The following is a 16,050-nucleotide window of genomic DNA, read 5'->3' on the forward strand; positions in this document are numbered from 1 at the left end:
TGCATCTATTCCCAAGCCCACCCGTCACTCAAAGGCCCGGTTGGTCTCTCTCTCCCTCGCCGCGTCCTGCTGGGAAATCCGGCGATGGCTGCGGGCGCTATCTCCGCCGGCGGGCGCGCGGCGCGGGCGTCCGCGGCGGCGCTGTGGTCCCGGCGCCGGCAGTGGTTGCTTCTGCGCGTGGAGTCCCTGCCGCCCATACTCTCCGCCCGCGCGATCCCCGCCGCGGACCTGCATGCCGAGCCGGTTTGCGCCGCCGGCCCCGTCCTCCTCCCCGCCGCCTGACTTCCACGCCGCCGTGATGGGTAAATAGCATAGCTAGGTAGGTAGCCGTTGGTTGGTGGATTTGTTGTGATTTCCATGTTCTCATCGGATAGGTTGATTGGATAGATTGATTTTGTTGTCCTAAATGTCGTGCTCTCTAAACGCTTAGCATGTAGGGAGATCTCCTGACGAGTTGGCTATCGATATTGGGGATGAATGGCTGCTTGGGGTACTTTCCTCAGTAAATTACAATATGATTCGATGTAACTGTTGAGTAGTCCAGGTCTCAGTGCCGACTGCCGAGTGTGGGCTGGGTTTGGGGGCTGTAATTAGTAACATTGTTGCTGACTTTGTACATGTTTACCCTCTACTCCCCCATCCCAAAAAAAGGCAACCTAGTGATTTGTTGTACTAGGAGGTCGTCTTTTTTTTTTTAGGACGGAGGGAGTATGACTTAATAAAAAGTTCGATTGGTGCACTAGTGTCGGTCCAGTGAGATTAGGCCACCAAGCTCTCTTGCAGTGCTAAGTGGTAAACTGCTAATACACGTTCTGAAATCCACAATCACTTGCCCTCAATGCCCCGGCCTAGCAGTGCCTTTGTAGAATCATTGTATCTAGATAGCAGCCTCCAATGATTTCAATGTGTCCACATCACAATTCCTTGTCGCTAATCTATTTAAGAAACATGCCTGATTGCCGTAAGTCTTGCTCCTGCAGTACGGCCTGAAACACCTCTTTTCCCTCTATGATTTATAACAGTTCACCATGGAGACCTTCCTTTCTGCAGTTCTTGGTGATCTTATCAGCAGATCCATATCCTTCCTCATTGATACTTGATACTACTGGAAGCAACAGGGTGTGGACGAGAATCTGCATTGGCTGCAGTGCGCGCGTCTGTTGATCCAAACCGTTGTTGAGGAGGCCGATAGGAGACACATCACAAGCTAAGCAATGATCCTTCAACTTCAAATGATGAGAAAAGCGATGTACAAAGGCTACTACATGTCTGAATCTTTCAGTTACCAAATCATCACAGGTAAATCCCAAGGTGAGTTGGTTGACCTCTTGATCGCTTTCTCCCATTTAGTTCAGCAAAGTGGTTTTATTTATCCACTGGAACAACGGAAATACTCTGTAAGGGGAAGAGATAAAAGAGATGCAAAAGATGGTTGGTATCTTGAAAAAACATAGAATAGAGCAGTCTTTTCTACTACAAATGAGCATAGGTAGTATGAAGTAGAGGATTATTGATAACCTATGTTAATTGGTTGAGTCTGAATCGAGTTGATGTTTGCTAATTGTAAGGTATGAGTCGTGTTCTGAAAATCACCTTCTCAGCCTTCTGAATGGCCCACTGTGTAAGGAAAAGAAAAAAAAGAAGCCAAAGCATTGAAATGTTTTGAAGGTGTGACTCGTTCTCTGAACCTTCTCAGTCCTCACGAACCTTCTGTTGGCGACGGGCCACCTGTCGACATGACTAATTGTGCAGTCAACAGCTGAATGTCTGAAACGGACAATCATATGTCAATGAGTGATCCACTGTGTAAAACAAGCCAAAGCATTGCTCCTAGCAGCGGTCTTGCAATGCAATTTTGTTTTTGAAGACACTTGCAATGAGTTCAACAGCAACAGGACAACTTGTTTAAATTGCCAGCCTGATTGCTCTCCCTCTTCCTATCACAAAAATCTCACCATGGACACCATCTTTTCTGCTGTTCTTGGTGATCTTTTTAGCAGGTCCATATCCTTCGTGATTGATATATACCATCACCATCACCAGGGCGGTGTGGAGGAGAATCTACAGCAGTTACACCGCATGCTGTTGCGAATCAAAGCCGTCGTTGAGGAGGCAGACAGTAGGTGCATCACAAACCAAGCGATGCTGCTGCAACTCAGGATGTTGAGAGATGTCATGTTCAGAGGCTACTATTTCGTTGATAATTTCAGGTACAGAATCTTTCAAGCTCAAGCTAAAGACGAGGTGGGTGATCACTCTCTCGACCTGCCCCCTTTCAATCCATTAGAACGATTTTTTATCTTCACTAGAGCAAGTAAAATCGCATCTGAAATCTTGGAGAAAAAAGAGCTGCAAAAAGATGCTTGGTCACCTGGAAACCATTGTTTCAGACACGCAAGAGTTTGTTGTGCTTGCGAGCAGCTACCCTCGTATAACTCGCCAACCCTATTGCAGCTATGTGTTGCTGGAAAACTGCATGTTTGGTCGTCATGCAGAACTGGAAAGGGTCATCAAGTTCTTGCTAGAACAACATCCTCTTTGTGGTGCAAAAGGTATTGATGTGCTTCCGATAATTGGACCAGGCAAAGTTGGGAAGAGCACTCTTGTTGAGCATGTCTGCCGTGATGAAAGAGTACGTAAATGCTTCTCTACAATTGTTTTCTATGGCCCGGATAGCATTGATAATGGAGACATGGTGCTTCTTCCAGACACCAGGGCAATCAAATATCGAAATCCTGCCTCAGGCGAACAGTCATTAGCTATCATTGAACTTGTCGATGAGATGGATGATGAAACATGGAGAAGAATATTACACAGCTTGAGAGGAGACCACATAACATCTGTGAGTAAGATCATAATAACGAGTCGATCAAGAAAGATAGCAACTTTTGGAACAACAAAAGCACTCCAATTAGATTTTCTCCCAAAAGAAGCCTTTTGGTATCTGTTCAAGACGGTTGCATTTGGGAGCACAAATCCTGAGGAGGAGCCGAAGCTAGCATCCATTTGTATGGAGATCGCAGACTTGGTGAATGGATCATTCATGGAATCAAATGTTGTTGGGAGCATACTCAGATCTAATATTACTGCTCAATTCTGGTACAATTTTCTCAAACGCTTGAAATATTTCACTGACAGACATTTCCGTCTGCTAGGTGAACACCCAAGAGACTCATACAAGTCTAACCGTGGGCGTACTTACATATGGATGCATAAAAACTACTATGGTGACGGTGACGCAGCGACATACAATCTTTACCATGCAAATTCTGCAGGACTAAATAATCTACCAATGATACGAATGAGCGATATGCTTATCGGAAATGTTAAGCCTCAGAAGAAATGTGAAGCCCTGGAATGGCAATCCAGCATACCTCCATACTATAGCTATATCGTGCAATACGGGATACTTGCACGGCAGCCGCTTATGCTACCTAAAAGGAAGCGATCCCGGGCGCTCTTAGAGGAGTTAGTTTGATCCAAAATAATGTTGGTTGTCAAACTAGTTTAGCTCCATCCATATGGCACATCAAACAAATATGGATTCTATAACAGCAACAGTTTATAAAATATGTTTGACTCCATTCTTATCCAGTTATTTTGATGTAAACTTACTATTACTTGTGTACATCTTTATGCAGGAATGTCGTGCCATCTTCCGTCATATAATCTTTTAGTCATATGGTTTTGTTTTTTTTTTGTAAGGTTGGACATATCTTTTTATGTTTATATATTTATAAAATTTTATGAAATTTGAATCTGTATCTCTATATCACTCCCTTTGTTCTCGAATAACATTGACATCTGACTCACCACAAATTATATTTGAACGATTAGATTTTGATGAATGAAACTTGTATGGTTATATTTGTGAAGCATAGCACTTTAATAATGTAACATTAACTAACATATTTAGGTATTTATATATTTTTTAAAAAAAGAAGTGGTCTAAGTTTGAAATTGAACAGTACAAACATGACTAAAAGGAGCCATCATATTCATTCTCAAGGCTTAGAAATTATTATGTTAAATGAAATAAAAAAGAAATATCTATGCTATCCATCAAAGTGGAACATTATATAGTATAGATCGATAGCCACAGATGTATAAGAAACAGTTTTATTTTAAAAAAGGAGAGGAAGAGTGGTGTAGAACATGCAAATTTACTTCAAATAACACTGCCCAACTGGTTCGTTTTATGTTTAGCTTAGATAATTCTTCATTCAACCTTTTGTCAAAGGAGGGATTGTTTTATAAAGAAAAAGTGTGGAGTGACAGTGACTGAAATGTAGCAAATTTTCAGTTGCCTCAGGATGAACAAGAAATCCCTCTCTTTTTCTTTTTTTTTTTTGGCTGCAGTAAAATGTGGGTCTTTGTTCATTTCTTAAAACAGAGACAAGTTGGCTTTTAAATTTCTCCCTCGTGCATTTTTTTTGTAAGACCCAATTTGATTTGTCATGGTCTTTTATGTTGAACTTTGACATTAAATATATTTGTAACAAAATGTTACTTCCTCCGTTTCACAACGTAAGTCATTCTAGCATTTTCCACATTCATATTGATGTTAATGAATCTAAATAGAATGACTTACATTGTGAAACGGAGGGAGTACTAAGTTAGAAGAGCATGACCATATGAAAGCGTGTTGAACCATAATTCCAGTGGCGACTCAAGTATCAAGCAATACAATGCCTTTACCACTCAGAATCTCACATCATCTGTTTGTACGTTTTTCGTCAGACTTCCATGCTTGTTTTCTCTCATGAGTTCTGACACTGAGAGAACACAAGAAGGTTCCTCATGCTTCTATGGCTTAATCTGATGATCATACCATTTCTTCTGTTTTCTCCAAATATAAGTAAGAAACATATTGCATCACATTCTCTCGTATGACACCTGCATGGATTTTTTTTCTAAAATAAACAAAAACACATATTGCTTTCTCCAGCATTCCAAGAGTCAAGGAAACATGGAACAGGACAGTCTTTTCTACGAATAAAGCAAACAATAATATGAAGTGGAGGGTAATTTATCAAAGAGTAAAATGCATGGAGGATCACTTAACTTGTTTAGTTGTGTCAAGTAGGTCACTCTACTTTTAAAATACACATCTAGATCACTAATGAGTCAAGTGAGTCACTTGTTCATCTAACTATCCATATGAGCATACCTTGTACGCATGACATGCTACCTATGATTGAAAAAAATGCTTTGACATATGTAGAAAATCACATATGTATTTTTTTCCCATTCTCACAGCACGACCACTTGAAAATATACGAAATTAGGAGAACCAAATCATTTTCACTTTGCTTTTTTATGAGTTATTGTACAATCTTAAACAACAACGGAGGCAAAATCCTATTAGGCAATGGCGGCGGATGCTCAAACATTTTTTTCAACCCTAGGTGACATGCTATATGTATGAGGTGTGCTCATGTGAATAGTTAAATGGCTAAATGACTCACTTAACTTACATTAATGATCCAGATGTGCATTTTAAAAGTAGAGTGACCTATATGATACACCTAAGCAAATTGGATGACCCTCCATGTATATTACTCCTTATCAAACGCCTGGCTTAATTACCTAATTCTGAAAACGTAAGGGAGCTGACGTTTGCTAATTCTAAGGTCTAGCACGTGTACTGAAAATCATCGCCTCTTATGAGCCCTTCGTTGTCACTATCGGCGACTGAATGTGCAGTCAACACTCAACAACTAAAACGTTTGAAACCAACAACTCAGCAAGAAATCGCTGTTAAGGGCTGACCTGGAGCAATTCAACAACAACATGTACAGCTCCCTGTGGCTAGGCTTCAGTATAAGTTGCATGCCTGCCCTGATTATACCCTTGTTCCAATCATAACAAAAATCTTAACCATGATGGACACTTTCTTTTCTGCTGTTCTTGGTGATCTTCTCAGCAGGTCCATATCCTTCATGATTGACAGATACAAACAGCAACAGCAGAGCGTGGAGGAGGAGAGCCGTCTGCAGCAGTTACACCGCGTGCTTCTACGGATCGAAGCCATCGTCGAGGAGGCCGACGGGAGGCTCATCACAAACCGAGCGATGCTGCAACAGCTTGGCATGTTGAGAGAGATGATGTACAGAGGCTACTACTTCCTCGATGGTTTCAGGTATCGAATCGCTCAACCACATGCTCAAGATGAGGTGGGTGATCTGTCCCCTTTCAGTCCATTAAAGCGGTTCTGTATCTCCACTAGAGATAGGAAAACTACAATATCCGAAATTTTGGAGAAAAAAGAGCTGCAAGAGATGCTTGGTCGCCTGAAAACCGTAGTTTCAGACATGCAGGAGTTTGTTGTGCTCGTCAGCGGCTACCCTCGTATGAAACGCCAACCATATTGCAGCTACTTGTTGCTGGAGAACTGCATGTTTGGCCGCCAAATAGAGAAGGAGAGGATCATCAACTTCTTGCTAGCACCACATCCTCTCGGTGATGAAGAAGATATCGATGTGCTTCCGATAATTGGACCGGGCAGAGTTGGGAAGAGCACACTCGTCGAGCACGTCTGCCGTGATGAAAGGGTTCGTGAATACTTTTCTACGACTGTTTTCTATGGCCCAGATAGCATTGGCGATGGAGACCTGGCGCCTCTTACAGACACCGGTGCAATCAAACATCGAAATCCTGCCTCAAGCAAGCTGTCACTAGCGATCATTGAACTTGTGGATGAGATGGATGATGAAACATGGAGAAGAATATTGCAAAGCCTAAGATCAGGAGACCATGTAGCACCTGTGAGCAAGATCATAATAACAAGTCGATCAAACAAGATCGCAACTTTTGGAACAACAAAAGCACTCCATTTAGGTTTTTTGCCAAAAGAAGATTTTTGGTATTTCTTCAAGACGGTCGCATTTGGGAGCACAAATCCAGAAGAGGAGCCGAAGCTAGCATCTATATGTATGGAGATTGCAGCTGTTCTGAATGGATCTTTCATGGGATTAAACATCGTTGCGAGCATACTCAATTCTAATCTCAGCGCTCAATTCTGGTACAGTTTGCTCAAACGCCTGAAATTTTTCACATACAGGCATATACATCTGCTAGGTGAACACCCAAGAGACTTGTATAATGCTAACAGTGGACGTACTTACATTTGGATGCATGAAAACTATTGTGGTGACAGTGACTTAGTGACATACAATTATTACCAAGTAAATTCTGCAAGGTTAAATGGTCTACAAACGGTACTAACAAGCAGAGATATTCTAACCGGAACTGTTAAGCCTCAGGCAGCAAAATATGAAGTCTTGGAATGGCAATCCAGCATACCTCCATACATTAGCTACATCACGCAATACGAGATACTTGCACAACAGAAACTTATGCTACCTCCTAAAAGGAAGCGATCCGGGGCGCTCTCAGAAGAGTTAGTTTGATATGGAATTAGTGTTGTCAAACTTTAGATTAGGTCCATCAACGGACTGTTTGGTAAACATGTTCCATTTCGTTCCAATCCAATTATTTTTCAAATGGTGTTACTCATGTGTGCCCCCTTCTCTTTCCCACCCTCTTTGATGATGTAAACTAACTAGTATTAATCAATTGTGTGCATCTTCGGTATCAAATCTTTTAGTCATGTTGGGACAAAATCCAACAAGTATGCGTGTATTTCTCTCTGTATTGGATGCCTCAACCGCGGGCAACGTTTACACATTTATATGGAGTGTACAAAGAGGAAATTACATTGCTACCCACATTGCTGGCTAATCTAAGTGGTTGGCCGGTGGGCCAGCCTGACGGCCATCGGGTAAATTCCCTGGTGACAGGAGGGCTGCGCCCATTAAGGAAGCGGCGCATGTTCCCGAGGGTGCCCGCTATTACCCGGATAAAGCCATGCTCCGGGTAATAGCGTGCGCCATCTCGCCATCGTCAGTGGTGTCAGAGGTGGTTGGCGGCGTGTAGTACGTATTTATGCCATCCCACTGAGCGTCCAGTCCTCCATCTCAAGCCTAGGGCTCTTGAAGCCCTGGTTTCCTCCGGGGCAGCAGTTAGCCCTGGAGGCCTTGATAGGCCTCCGAAGTCCTTATACGGCTTCGGAGGCCACGGAGCGCTCCGGAGGCCTTGGTCAATTCCGGAGCCCCTGGGTAGCTCCGGAAGCCTCAAACAGCTCCGGAGCCTACGGGAGGCTCCGGATGCCTTGGCTGCCTCCGGAGCCTCAAGCGGGCTCCGGAAGCCTTGGTTGGCCCCAGAGCCTCTAAATTGCTCCGGAGCCTAGGGTAGTAGCCATCTTTAGTCATTTTCCTAGGGTGGATGGCTCCGTTGAAGCTCGGTTCGTCTTTCGGAGGCTTGCTCCTTTACCCGGAGCCATTCCCCCAACAAGTCATATGGTTTTTTTTTGTTGCACATATCTTTTGTCTTGATTTATTTTCTAAAGAGTTCGTGAAACTTTGATCTATATATTTTAACTATTAGATTTTTTATGAATGAAAGTTGCATATTTATATTTGTGAAGCTACATACTTCAATAATGTAACATATTTTTCAAGTATTTATTTATTTTTGCTAAAAAGAGTTCAAAACTAAATTATTTCAAGAACAGAGATATCTATTAACTTATTAAAGTAACAGAAAAAGGGAAAACTATTCTAATCCCTCGAGGGGATGTTCCCTCGTTTGCTTAAAAACCATCTAAACGGTTATGAAAAATTCTGGAAAAATTTGACAACATTCATACAACACATATATACAACTCCACAAAATATTAAGTCCAAACTTAACTCACAAGTCAAGATATAAAAAAAGGCAAATTTAGCGTATGAATAGTATCGTACTGTTTATATCTAAATTTATCTTTTATGTTTCTTGATGTGTAGATCGAATTTGAACATGAATTTTGGTGGACTAGTAGGTACCATTATACTCTATATTGTCAATTGTTTTCAGAATTTTTCACAACTATTTGCATCGAATTTAAAAGAAAAAGGTATACGAGGGGATATCCTCTCGATGGATTAGAATCCACTCCCTAGAAAAAGGAGCCTCCACGTTCTCTCACGGCTTAGAAATTCTCATATTAATCGGAGAAAAAGAAAAACAGTAAGGAATATTAGAAGAGGAGACTAGAGTCCATATAGAAATACAATTTAGAAATAGTTAAAATTCGGAATTAAAAAATAAGTAATATTGGAAGAGGAGACTAGAGTCCATATAGAAATCCAATTTATAAATAACTGAAATTCGGAATTAAAAAATAAAGAATATTAGAAGAAGAGTATAGAGTCCATATAGAAATACAATTAAGATATAATAGAAATTTGGAATTAAAAATAAGGAATATTAGAAGTGAGTATTGAGTCCATATAGAAATACAATTAAGAAATAATAGAAATTCGGAATTAAAAATAAGGAATATTAGAATTAGAGTATAGAGTCCATATAGGAATTTAAAACTAACTAAAATTTAGAATAAATAAAATAAAATTAAAAATTTAGTTTAGAGTTCGCATAAAAATACAATTTACAAATAACTAAAATTCGAAATTAAAAAAAACATGGAAAGAAGAGTCTAAAGTCATTATAGGAATACAATTTAAAAGTAACTGAAATTCGAAATTAAAAATTAAAGAATATTGAAAGATGACTTTAGAGTCCACATAGAAATACAATTAGAAATAATAAAAATTCAGAATTAAAAATAAATAATATTGGGAGAAAAGCCTAGAGTCTATATAGAAATACAATTTACAGGTAATGAAAATCCAGAATTTAAAATATATATATAAAGACGAGTCTAGTGTCTATATGAATATAATTTACGAATAACTAAAATTTGATATTAAAAATAATTAATAACTAGCACATATATAAAATACAATATGAATATTACACATTAGTAGTTTCGTAAAGTTAGTATAAAATTTAAAATTATGTTGTCTTCTTAATATATTTGAATAATATATTGAGAAAACATATATGCTATTATATGAGATAAAATGTAATGATGCTAGCCGCGCAATCTGCGCGGGCCACCATGCTAGTTATAAATATGGCTAAAAGGAGCCACTATGTTCATTCTTGAGGCTTAAAAAAATTACCATGTTAAATAAATTAAAAATAAATATATGTGTAATCTATGCTGATGGGACTAAATTATAGTGGATTGATTGATCGCTACATATGTATAAGAAATAATTTTAAATAAAGGGATAAGTCCGAGTTACCATCTAATATATCATATTTTGCCACTTTTGTCTTGAAACTATCTAGGGCTTGTTCAGATTGTAGACAAAATAAATCTATGCCAAAATTTAGTAAGTTGGCAATATTACCAAAATTTTAGCAAGATTTCTTATGTATTTACCAAATTTGGCAACAAACTAAACGCATACATTTTTTTTACAACTTTAAAATAAAATAATATAGTTGAAAATAGCATCAATCTGAACAGCCCCTTACTTTACCCATCCCCTTGGTTCAAACCAACCCTATAATTTTTCGTCTATGTGATGCTTACATGATGATCCAGTCAGCCAATAATATTTTAAAGAAATGGTCGGTTTTCATCTACGTGGTGCTTATATGGTGGTCCAATCAGGCAACAAAATTTTAAATAAATGATAGGACCCATGCATCAATCTTTCTTCTCCTTCTAGCAGTCTAGATCCTGGGGCATTTGACTATTTACCACCCACAATCTATGACATGTGGATTCAGTAGTAAATTCTTAATTGCCACTTGTAAAAATGGTAAATAGTTAAATATCTCTATTGCAGTTGCAACCTCAAGCGTGCTTGCCGCCCTCCAAGATCTCCACAAACTAACTGCCTCGGGTGTCTCCTCCTTGATCTTCGGAGTTCAGTGGCTTGTTAGCTCAGGTTGAGTTTAGCTCCAAACTTTTTTTTTCAAACTTTCAACTTTTCCATCATATCAAAACTTTCCTACACACATAAACTTCCAACTTTTCCGTTACATCGTTCCAATTTCAACCAAACTTTTAATTTTGGTGTGAACTAAACACACCCTTCAATAGTTTTGAACGGTAACTGCCATAGAGGGTTAGTTTTATCTGCAATATCTATTGATATTGTAAAACTCTTGCCTAAAAAAAATATCGTCAACCTCCGGCAAGTTCCACCTTCCATTTCCGCACATCCATGTGGTTGTACTACTGCTGTTTTGGTCCAGATTTTTGTTTTAAATCTTTGTAGTCCTCAGGACCTCTGCCACTGGACATGCATCTCTTCTACAAATACTTCCCCTTTCCACAGCCTTCTCGACATGTGATGATTTCTATATGTCAGTGGCATCTATACTCCAAATTTAAAAATAACCGATGTAAAATAGACCACGAATTTATTATCTTGATAAAGTAATAGAAAATAAAGTCACCAATGTTTGCTCTTATAGCTTAGAAATTTATGCATTAATCAGATCTAAGTCATTGATTAAAGTGTGTGTCAAGAGTATGACGGACTAGATTAAAACTGAGTTCAAGTAGGAATATAATTTAAAATAAGATTAAAAAGAATCCATATTGATCACAATGTATAATCCAAGTTGACATACAATTTAAAATATAGAATGCATGAAAAATAGTGTATCAGAAAAGGAGTGTTAAGTATATGAGAAGAGGACACAAAATTCTTATATATAATATCATTCAAGTTTTTATGTGTATATTATATATTATTCTCAAGAATGAATTTATTAATCATGTATTATCGTCAAGTTACATCTAAATATAAACTTTAGCTTTCAAATCATCTATTAAAATATGTTTATTTGTAAAATCATGGTGATTAAGTTACGATTAACAATTGGTCGAGATGTTGATAAAATGCTATTTTTTAATGTTTGTGATTTTATAATGGTTTACGTATGTAACATGTGCTCGAAAATATGGTTTCTTAGTTGTTAATGGGCAACCGTTGCTTGTGGTTGGAGGGGCGTACGTTGTTGCCTTGTTGGTGATCACTCTCTTGGCCTGTCCCATTTCTGCCCATTGAAGCGTCTCTGCATCTCCACTAGAACATGGAAAATTCTGTCACAAGTCCTGGAGAAGAAAGAGCTGCAAAAGATGCTTGATCACCTGCAAAGCATAGTTTCAGACATGCAGGAGTTTGCTGTGCTTATGAGCAGCTACCCTCGTATGAGTCGCCAGCCTTATGGCAGCTACTTGTTGCTGGAAAACTGCATGTCTCTCGGCCTTTGTACATTTACTACTCCCTTCGATTCTATAATAATTATGTTTTAAACAAAGTTAAGATCAAACTTTTATAACTTTGACCATTAATAATTTTAAAAATATTTAGTTTAAAAAAACTAGAACAACATATATAGATTTGTCTTTCAAAACACTACAATAAAAGTAAACATACATTTATTTAATATATGTATTATAATAGAAAAATAAGGTAGACCGTATTAATTGTTTAAAACGTTAATTAAATTGAAAGTAGTAATTCTAAGGTCTAGCACATGCACTGAAAATCACCTACCCATAACGAGCCTTTCGTTGACCACCTACCGATGACTAATACTCCATCCGTCCCTAAATATTTGTTACCGTTGACTTTTTAAAATATATTTAACCATTCATCTTATTTTAAAAAATAAGTAATTATTAATTATTTTCCTATCATTTGATTCATTGTTAAATATACTACTACTACTACTCAAGTTTTTCAATAATATTCATAAAAGTTTTTGAATAATATGAACACTTAAATATGTTTAAAAAAATCAACGACGTCAAGTATTTAGGAACAAAGGGAGTACTAATTGTGCAGTCAATGAACGACCTAGACAGCGGCCTTGCAATACTATGCAATTCAACAGCAACACGGCAAGTGGCAACTCCTTGTGGCTAGCCTTTTGTATAAGACAACAGGTGCACCTAATTGGTTTCTTCTAATCACAAAATCTCACCATGGACGCCTTCTTCTCTGCTGTTCTTGGTGATCTTCTCAGCAGGTCCATATCCTTCACGATTGACAGATACTACCGGCAGCATCAGGGTGTGGAGGAGAATCTACGGAAGTTACACCGCATGTTGCTGCGGATCCAAGCCATCGTTGAGGAGGCACATGGGAGGCAGATCACGAACCAAGCTATGCTGCTTCAGCTTAGGATGGTGAGAGCCGTGATGTACAGAGGCTACTACTTCCTTGATAATTTCAGGTACCGAACTGTTCAAGCGCATGCTCAAGATGAGGTGGGTGATCGCTCTCTTGGCCTGTCCCCTTTCAGCCAATTTAAGCGGTTTTGTTTCTCCACTAGAACAAGGAAAATTGCATCCGAAGTTTTGGACCAGAAGGAGTTGCAGAAGATGCTTGGTCACCTAGAAAACATTGTTTCAGACATGCAGGAGTTTGTTGCGTTTGTGAGTTGCTACCCTCATATGAGTCGTCAACCTTATTGCAGCTACTTGTTGCTAGAAAACTGCATGTTTGGTCGCCAGATAGAACAGGAGAGGATCATCAACTTCTTGCTAGAACCAAATCATCCTAGTGCAAAAGGCATTAATGTGCTTCCGATAATTGGACCGGGCAGGGTAGGAAAGAGCACTCTTGTTGAGCATGTCTGTCATGATGAACGGGTGCGTAAATACTTCTCCATGATTGTTTTATGTAGCGCAGATAGTATTGGGGGTGGTTTTCTTACAGACACCGGTCTAATCAAACATCGAAATCCTACCTCAACTGGACAATCATTGGTTATCATTGAACTTGCTGATGATGATATGGACGACAGAACATGGGCAAGAATATTGCACAACCTAAGAGGAGAGCACATAACACCTGTGAGTAAGATCATATTAACGAGCCGATCAGACAAGATAAGGGCTTTTGGAACAACAGAAGCACTTCATTTAGATTTTCTTCCAAAAGAAGCATTTTGGTATTTCTTCAAGACGATTGCTTTTGGGAGCAGGAATCCCGAAGAAGAGCCAAAGCTAGCATCCATTTGTATGGAGATCGCGACCTTGGTGAAGGGATCTTTCATGGCAACACACGTCATTGGTGGCATACTCAGGTCTAATCTTAGTGCTCAATTCTGGTGCAGGTTTCTCAAATGCTTCAGGCATTACACAGACATGCATATCTCCGTGCTAGGAGAACACCCAAGCGACGCGTATACAAAAACAAGTGGACTTACTTACATTTGGACATCTAGAAATATGAGTGTTGTCGCAGCGACATATAGCCTCCATCAAGCAAGTTCTGCTCAGCTGGCTGATCTATCCCCAATTCTATCAAATGATGTTCTTACCGGAGACGTTGAGCCTCCGGAGAAATTTGATGCCCTGGAGTGGCGATCTAGCATACCTCCTTACTACAACTATATTTCGCATTACGAGATACTTGCACAACCACCGGATATGCTGCCTAAAAGGAAGCGGTCCCGGTCGCTCTCAGAAGGTTTGGTTTAATCTAGAATCATATGAGGTTTAAGCAACAGACGGAGTTGGCAACTTTGTTGATTCACTTAGCCAGTTGTTTTAGCAATTAGCATGGAGTTTGTCCAATGTAATTTCCCTTTCTGACAATGTAAACTAAACTAAACTTCTATGACTTTTGAAGTTGATGTGTAGTACTCCCTCCATCTCACCATCTCAAAATACAGGACTGAAGCACAACCCCTTTTTTTTCATGTCTTATATTGGCCACTACTAAAATGGTATTTTTGCATGCATCCAAAAGCTATTTTTGCATGCGGTTGAACCGTCCGTCTGCCAGGAGATGATTGCAATCGCTATTTTTTCATGCGAATGGCGCACCCACATGGAAAAATTGTTTTTTGGCAAGCGGGTGCTTGTCGTCGTCGTAGTCTGCCACTGCTCGTCGTCTCCGTCGTCGAGTCCCGCCAGCTCATCGTTGTTGTCGTCGTCACTCCTCCTTGCGCCTCTACCACTATCCCTCCGCACCCCGATGGATTCACTGGATCTGCCCATCATGGCGCCACATTCACCACTGATCCCTTGCTGCCCGGTCCCACTCGAGCCCGCCGTCGGTCGCTCCTACTCAAGGTCCCCGTTGCCGCTCGCTCCGCACGAGGATGCCACCAGATATACTCATCAATTATTTTAAGTAGAAATACAACTTAAAATAACTGAAATTTGGATTAAAATAAAGAAAATAAAAAGAACCATATTGAACCCAACATATAATACAAGTAGAAATACGATTTAAAGTATCTGAAATTTGAATAACAAATAAAAATAAGAAGAGTCCATGTAGAACATAATATGAAATTAATTGAAATTCGGAATAAAAATATAATAAAATCATCAATTTGATTACAGTACAAATTCCAAGTTAAAAATTATTAAAACTCAAAATGAATAAAATAATATGTAACAAGTGTCCTTGCCAAATGTGGAGTATATAATTGGAAGAACTATAGTATAACTATTTTTTTGTCGGCAATTTTTTTTGGGAATCAACACCTAAACCCTAACTCTAAACCTTTCGAATTATGGGCCATTGAATTTGCTCCAAGATTCATGCAAATGGGGGCGTCGGAAAAAATGCAATGGGGCAGCCAGGAAGAATAGAACACGCAACCTAAGATTTGCGTGCGTGCGCCTTCACAAGTGAACCAGCACCTCGTTTTGATTTCTTCTGTACAAGTTATATACCGGTTACAATATAACTACGTACAAGTTATATATCGGTTACAATATAACTATAATCAAGTTATAATGTAATTATACTAGTTTATAATTATAGTTACATTTGAAAGTTTTTCTATTGAAAGTTATATTGGTACTTCAATTTATATAAGAAACTAGGACTAAATATAAAGATTTTGTCAAATGCTCAACAAGTTAGCGGCGCATAAATCATGTTAGTCAACCAAGTTTGTTCAGTGGTCGTTGGTGGTGAAAAAGAAATTTAGTGTTTTTTTGCCTTTGGTTATATATTGAGCCTTGCTGGCATTTGTATGTGTAATGAAATGTGGTCAAGAAAAACATGAAACGCAAGTGGCTTTTCTGGCAGTCAAGGAAACATGGAGGGACTGGTCAAATTGTAGCTAAAATAAATCTTACCTGGTAAGATGGTAATATTATCA

The 16,050-nt window shown here is 39.0% G+C and overlaps 3 protein-coding genes across 7 annotated transcripts; all 3 read left to right on the top strand.

Moving 5' to 3' along the window:
* The first annotated feature begins 38 nt into the window (after positions 1-38).
* LOC4324657 (putative disease resistance protein RGA3) lies at positions 39-3,764 on the top strand. Of its 5 annotated transcripts, none has more exons than XR_010734484.1 (5): positions 39-319; positions 1,051-1,311; positions 2,001-2,244; positions 2,455-2,632; positions 2,709-3,764. XR_010734484.1 is itself a non-coding variant. In XM_066303493.1 (3 exons), exons 2-3 carry the CDS (start codon positions 2,080-2,082, stop codon positions 3,476-3,478), a joined length of 1,155 nt encoding a protein of 384 aa, XP_066159590.1. In that variant the 5' UTR covers positions 1,180-1,311; positions 2,001-2,079; the 3' UTR covers positions 3,479-3,598. The 5 variants fall into 5 exon arrangements, 3 of the variants coding, with proteins under 3 accessions (XP_066159593.1, XP_066159590.1, XP_015646064.1); XR_010734485.1 differs by having other exon boundaries at positions 2,001-2,210; XM_066303493.1 differs by lacking the exon at positions 39-319 and having other exon boundaries at positions 1,180-1,311; positions 2,001-2,210; positions 2,455-3,598.
* A 1,101-nt stretch (positions 3,765-4,865) lies between these two features.
* LOC107275946 (putative disease resistance protein RGA3) lies at positions 4,866-7,546 on the top strand. Its single transcript, XM_015777126.3, has one exon. It carries the CDS (start codon positions 5,883-5,885, stop codon positions 7,410-7,412), a length of 1,530 nt encoding a protein of 509 aa, XP_015632612.1. The 5' UTR covers positions 4,866-5,882; the 3' UTR covers positions 7,413-7,546.
* A 5,285-nt stretch (positions 7,547-12,831) lies between these two features.
* Positions 12,832-14,580, top strand: LOC107277145 (putative disease resistance protein RGA3). The gene has a single exon (XM_026020586.2). It carries the CDS (start codon positions 12,905-12,907, stop codon positions 14,405-14,407), a length of 1,503 nt encoding a protein of 500 aa, XP_025876371.1. The 5' UTR covers positions 12,832-12,904; the 3' UTR covers positions 14,408-14,580.
* Positions 14,581-16,050: the final 1,470 nt, after the last annotated feature.

This window comes from Oryza sativa, chromosome 1 (genome assembly GCF_034140825.1).
Source record: "Oryza sativa Japonica Group chromosome 1, ASM3414082v1".
NCBI lineage: Eukaryota > Viridiplantae > Streptophyta > Magnoliopsida > Poales > Poaceae > Oryza > Oryza sativa.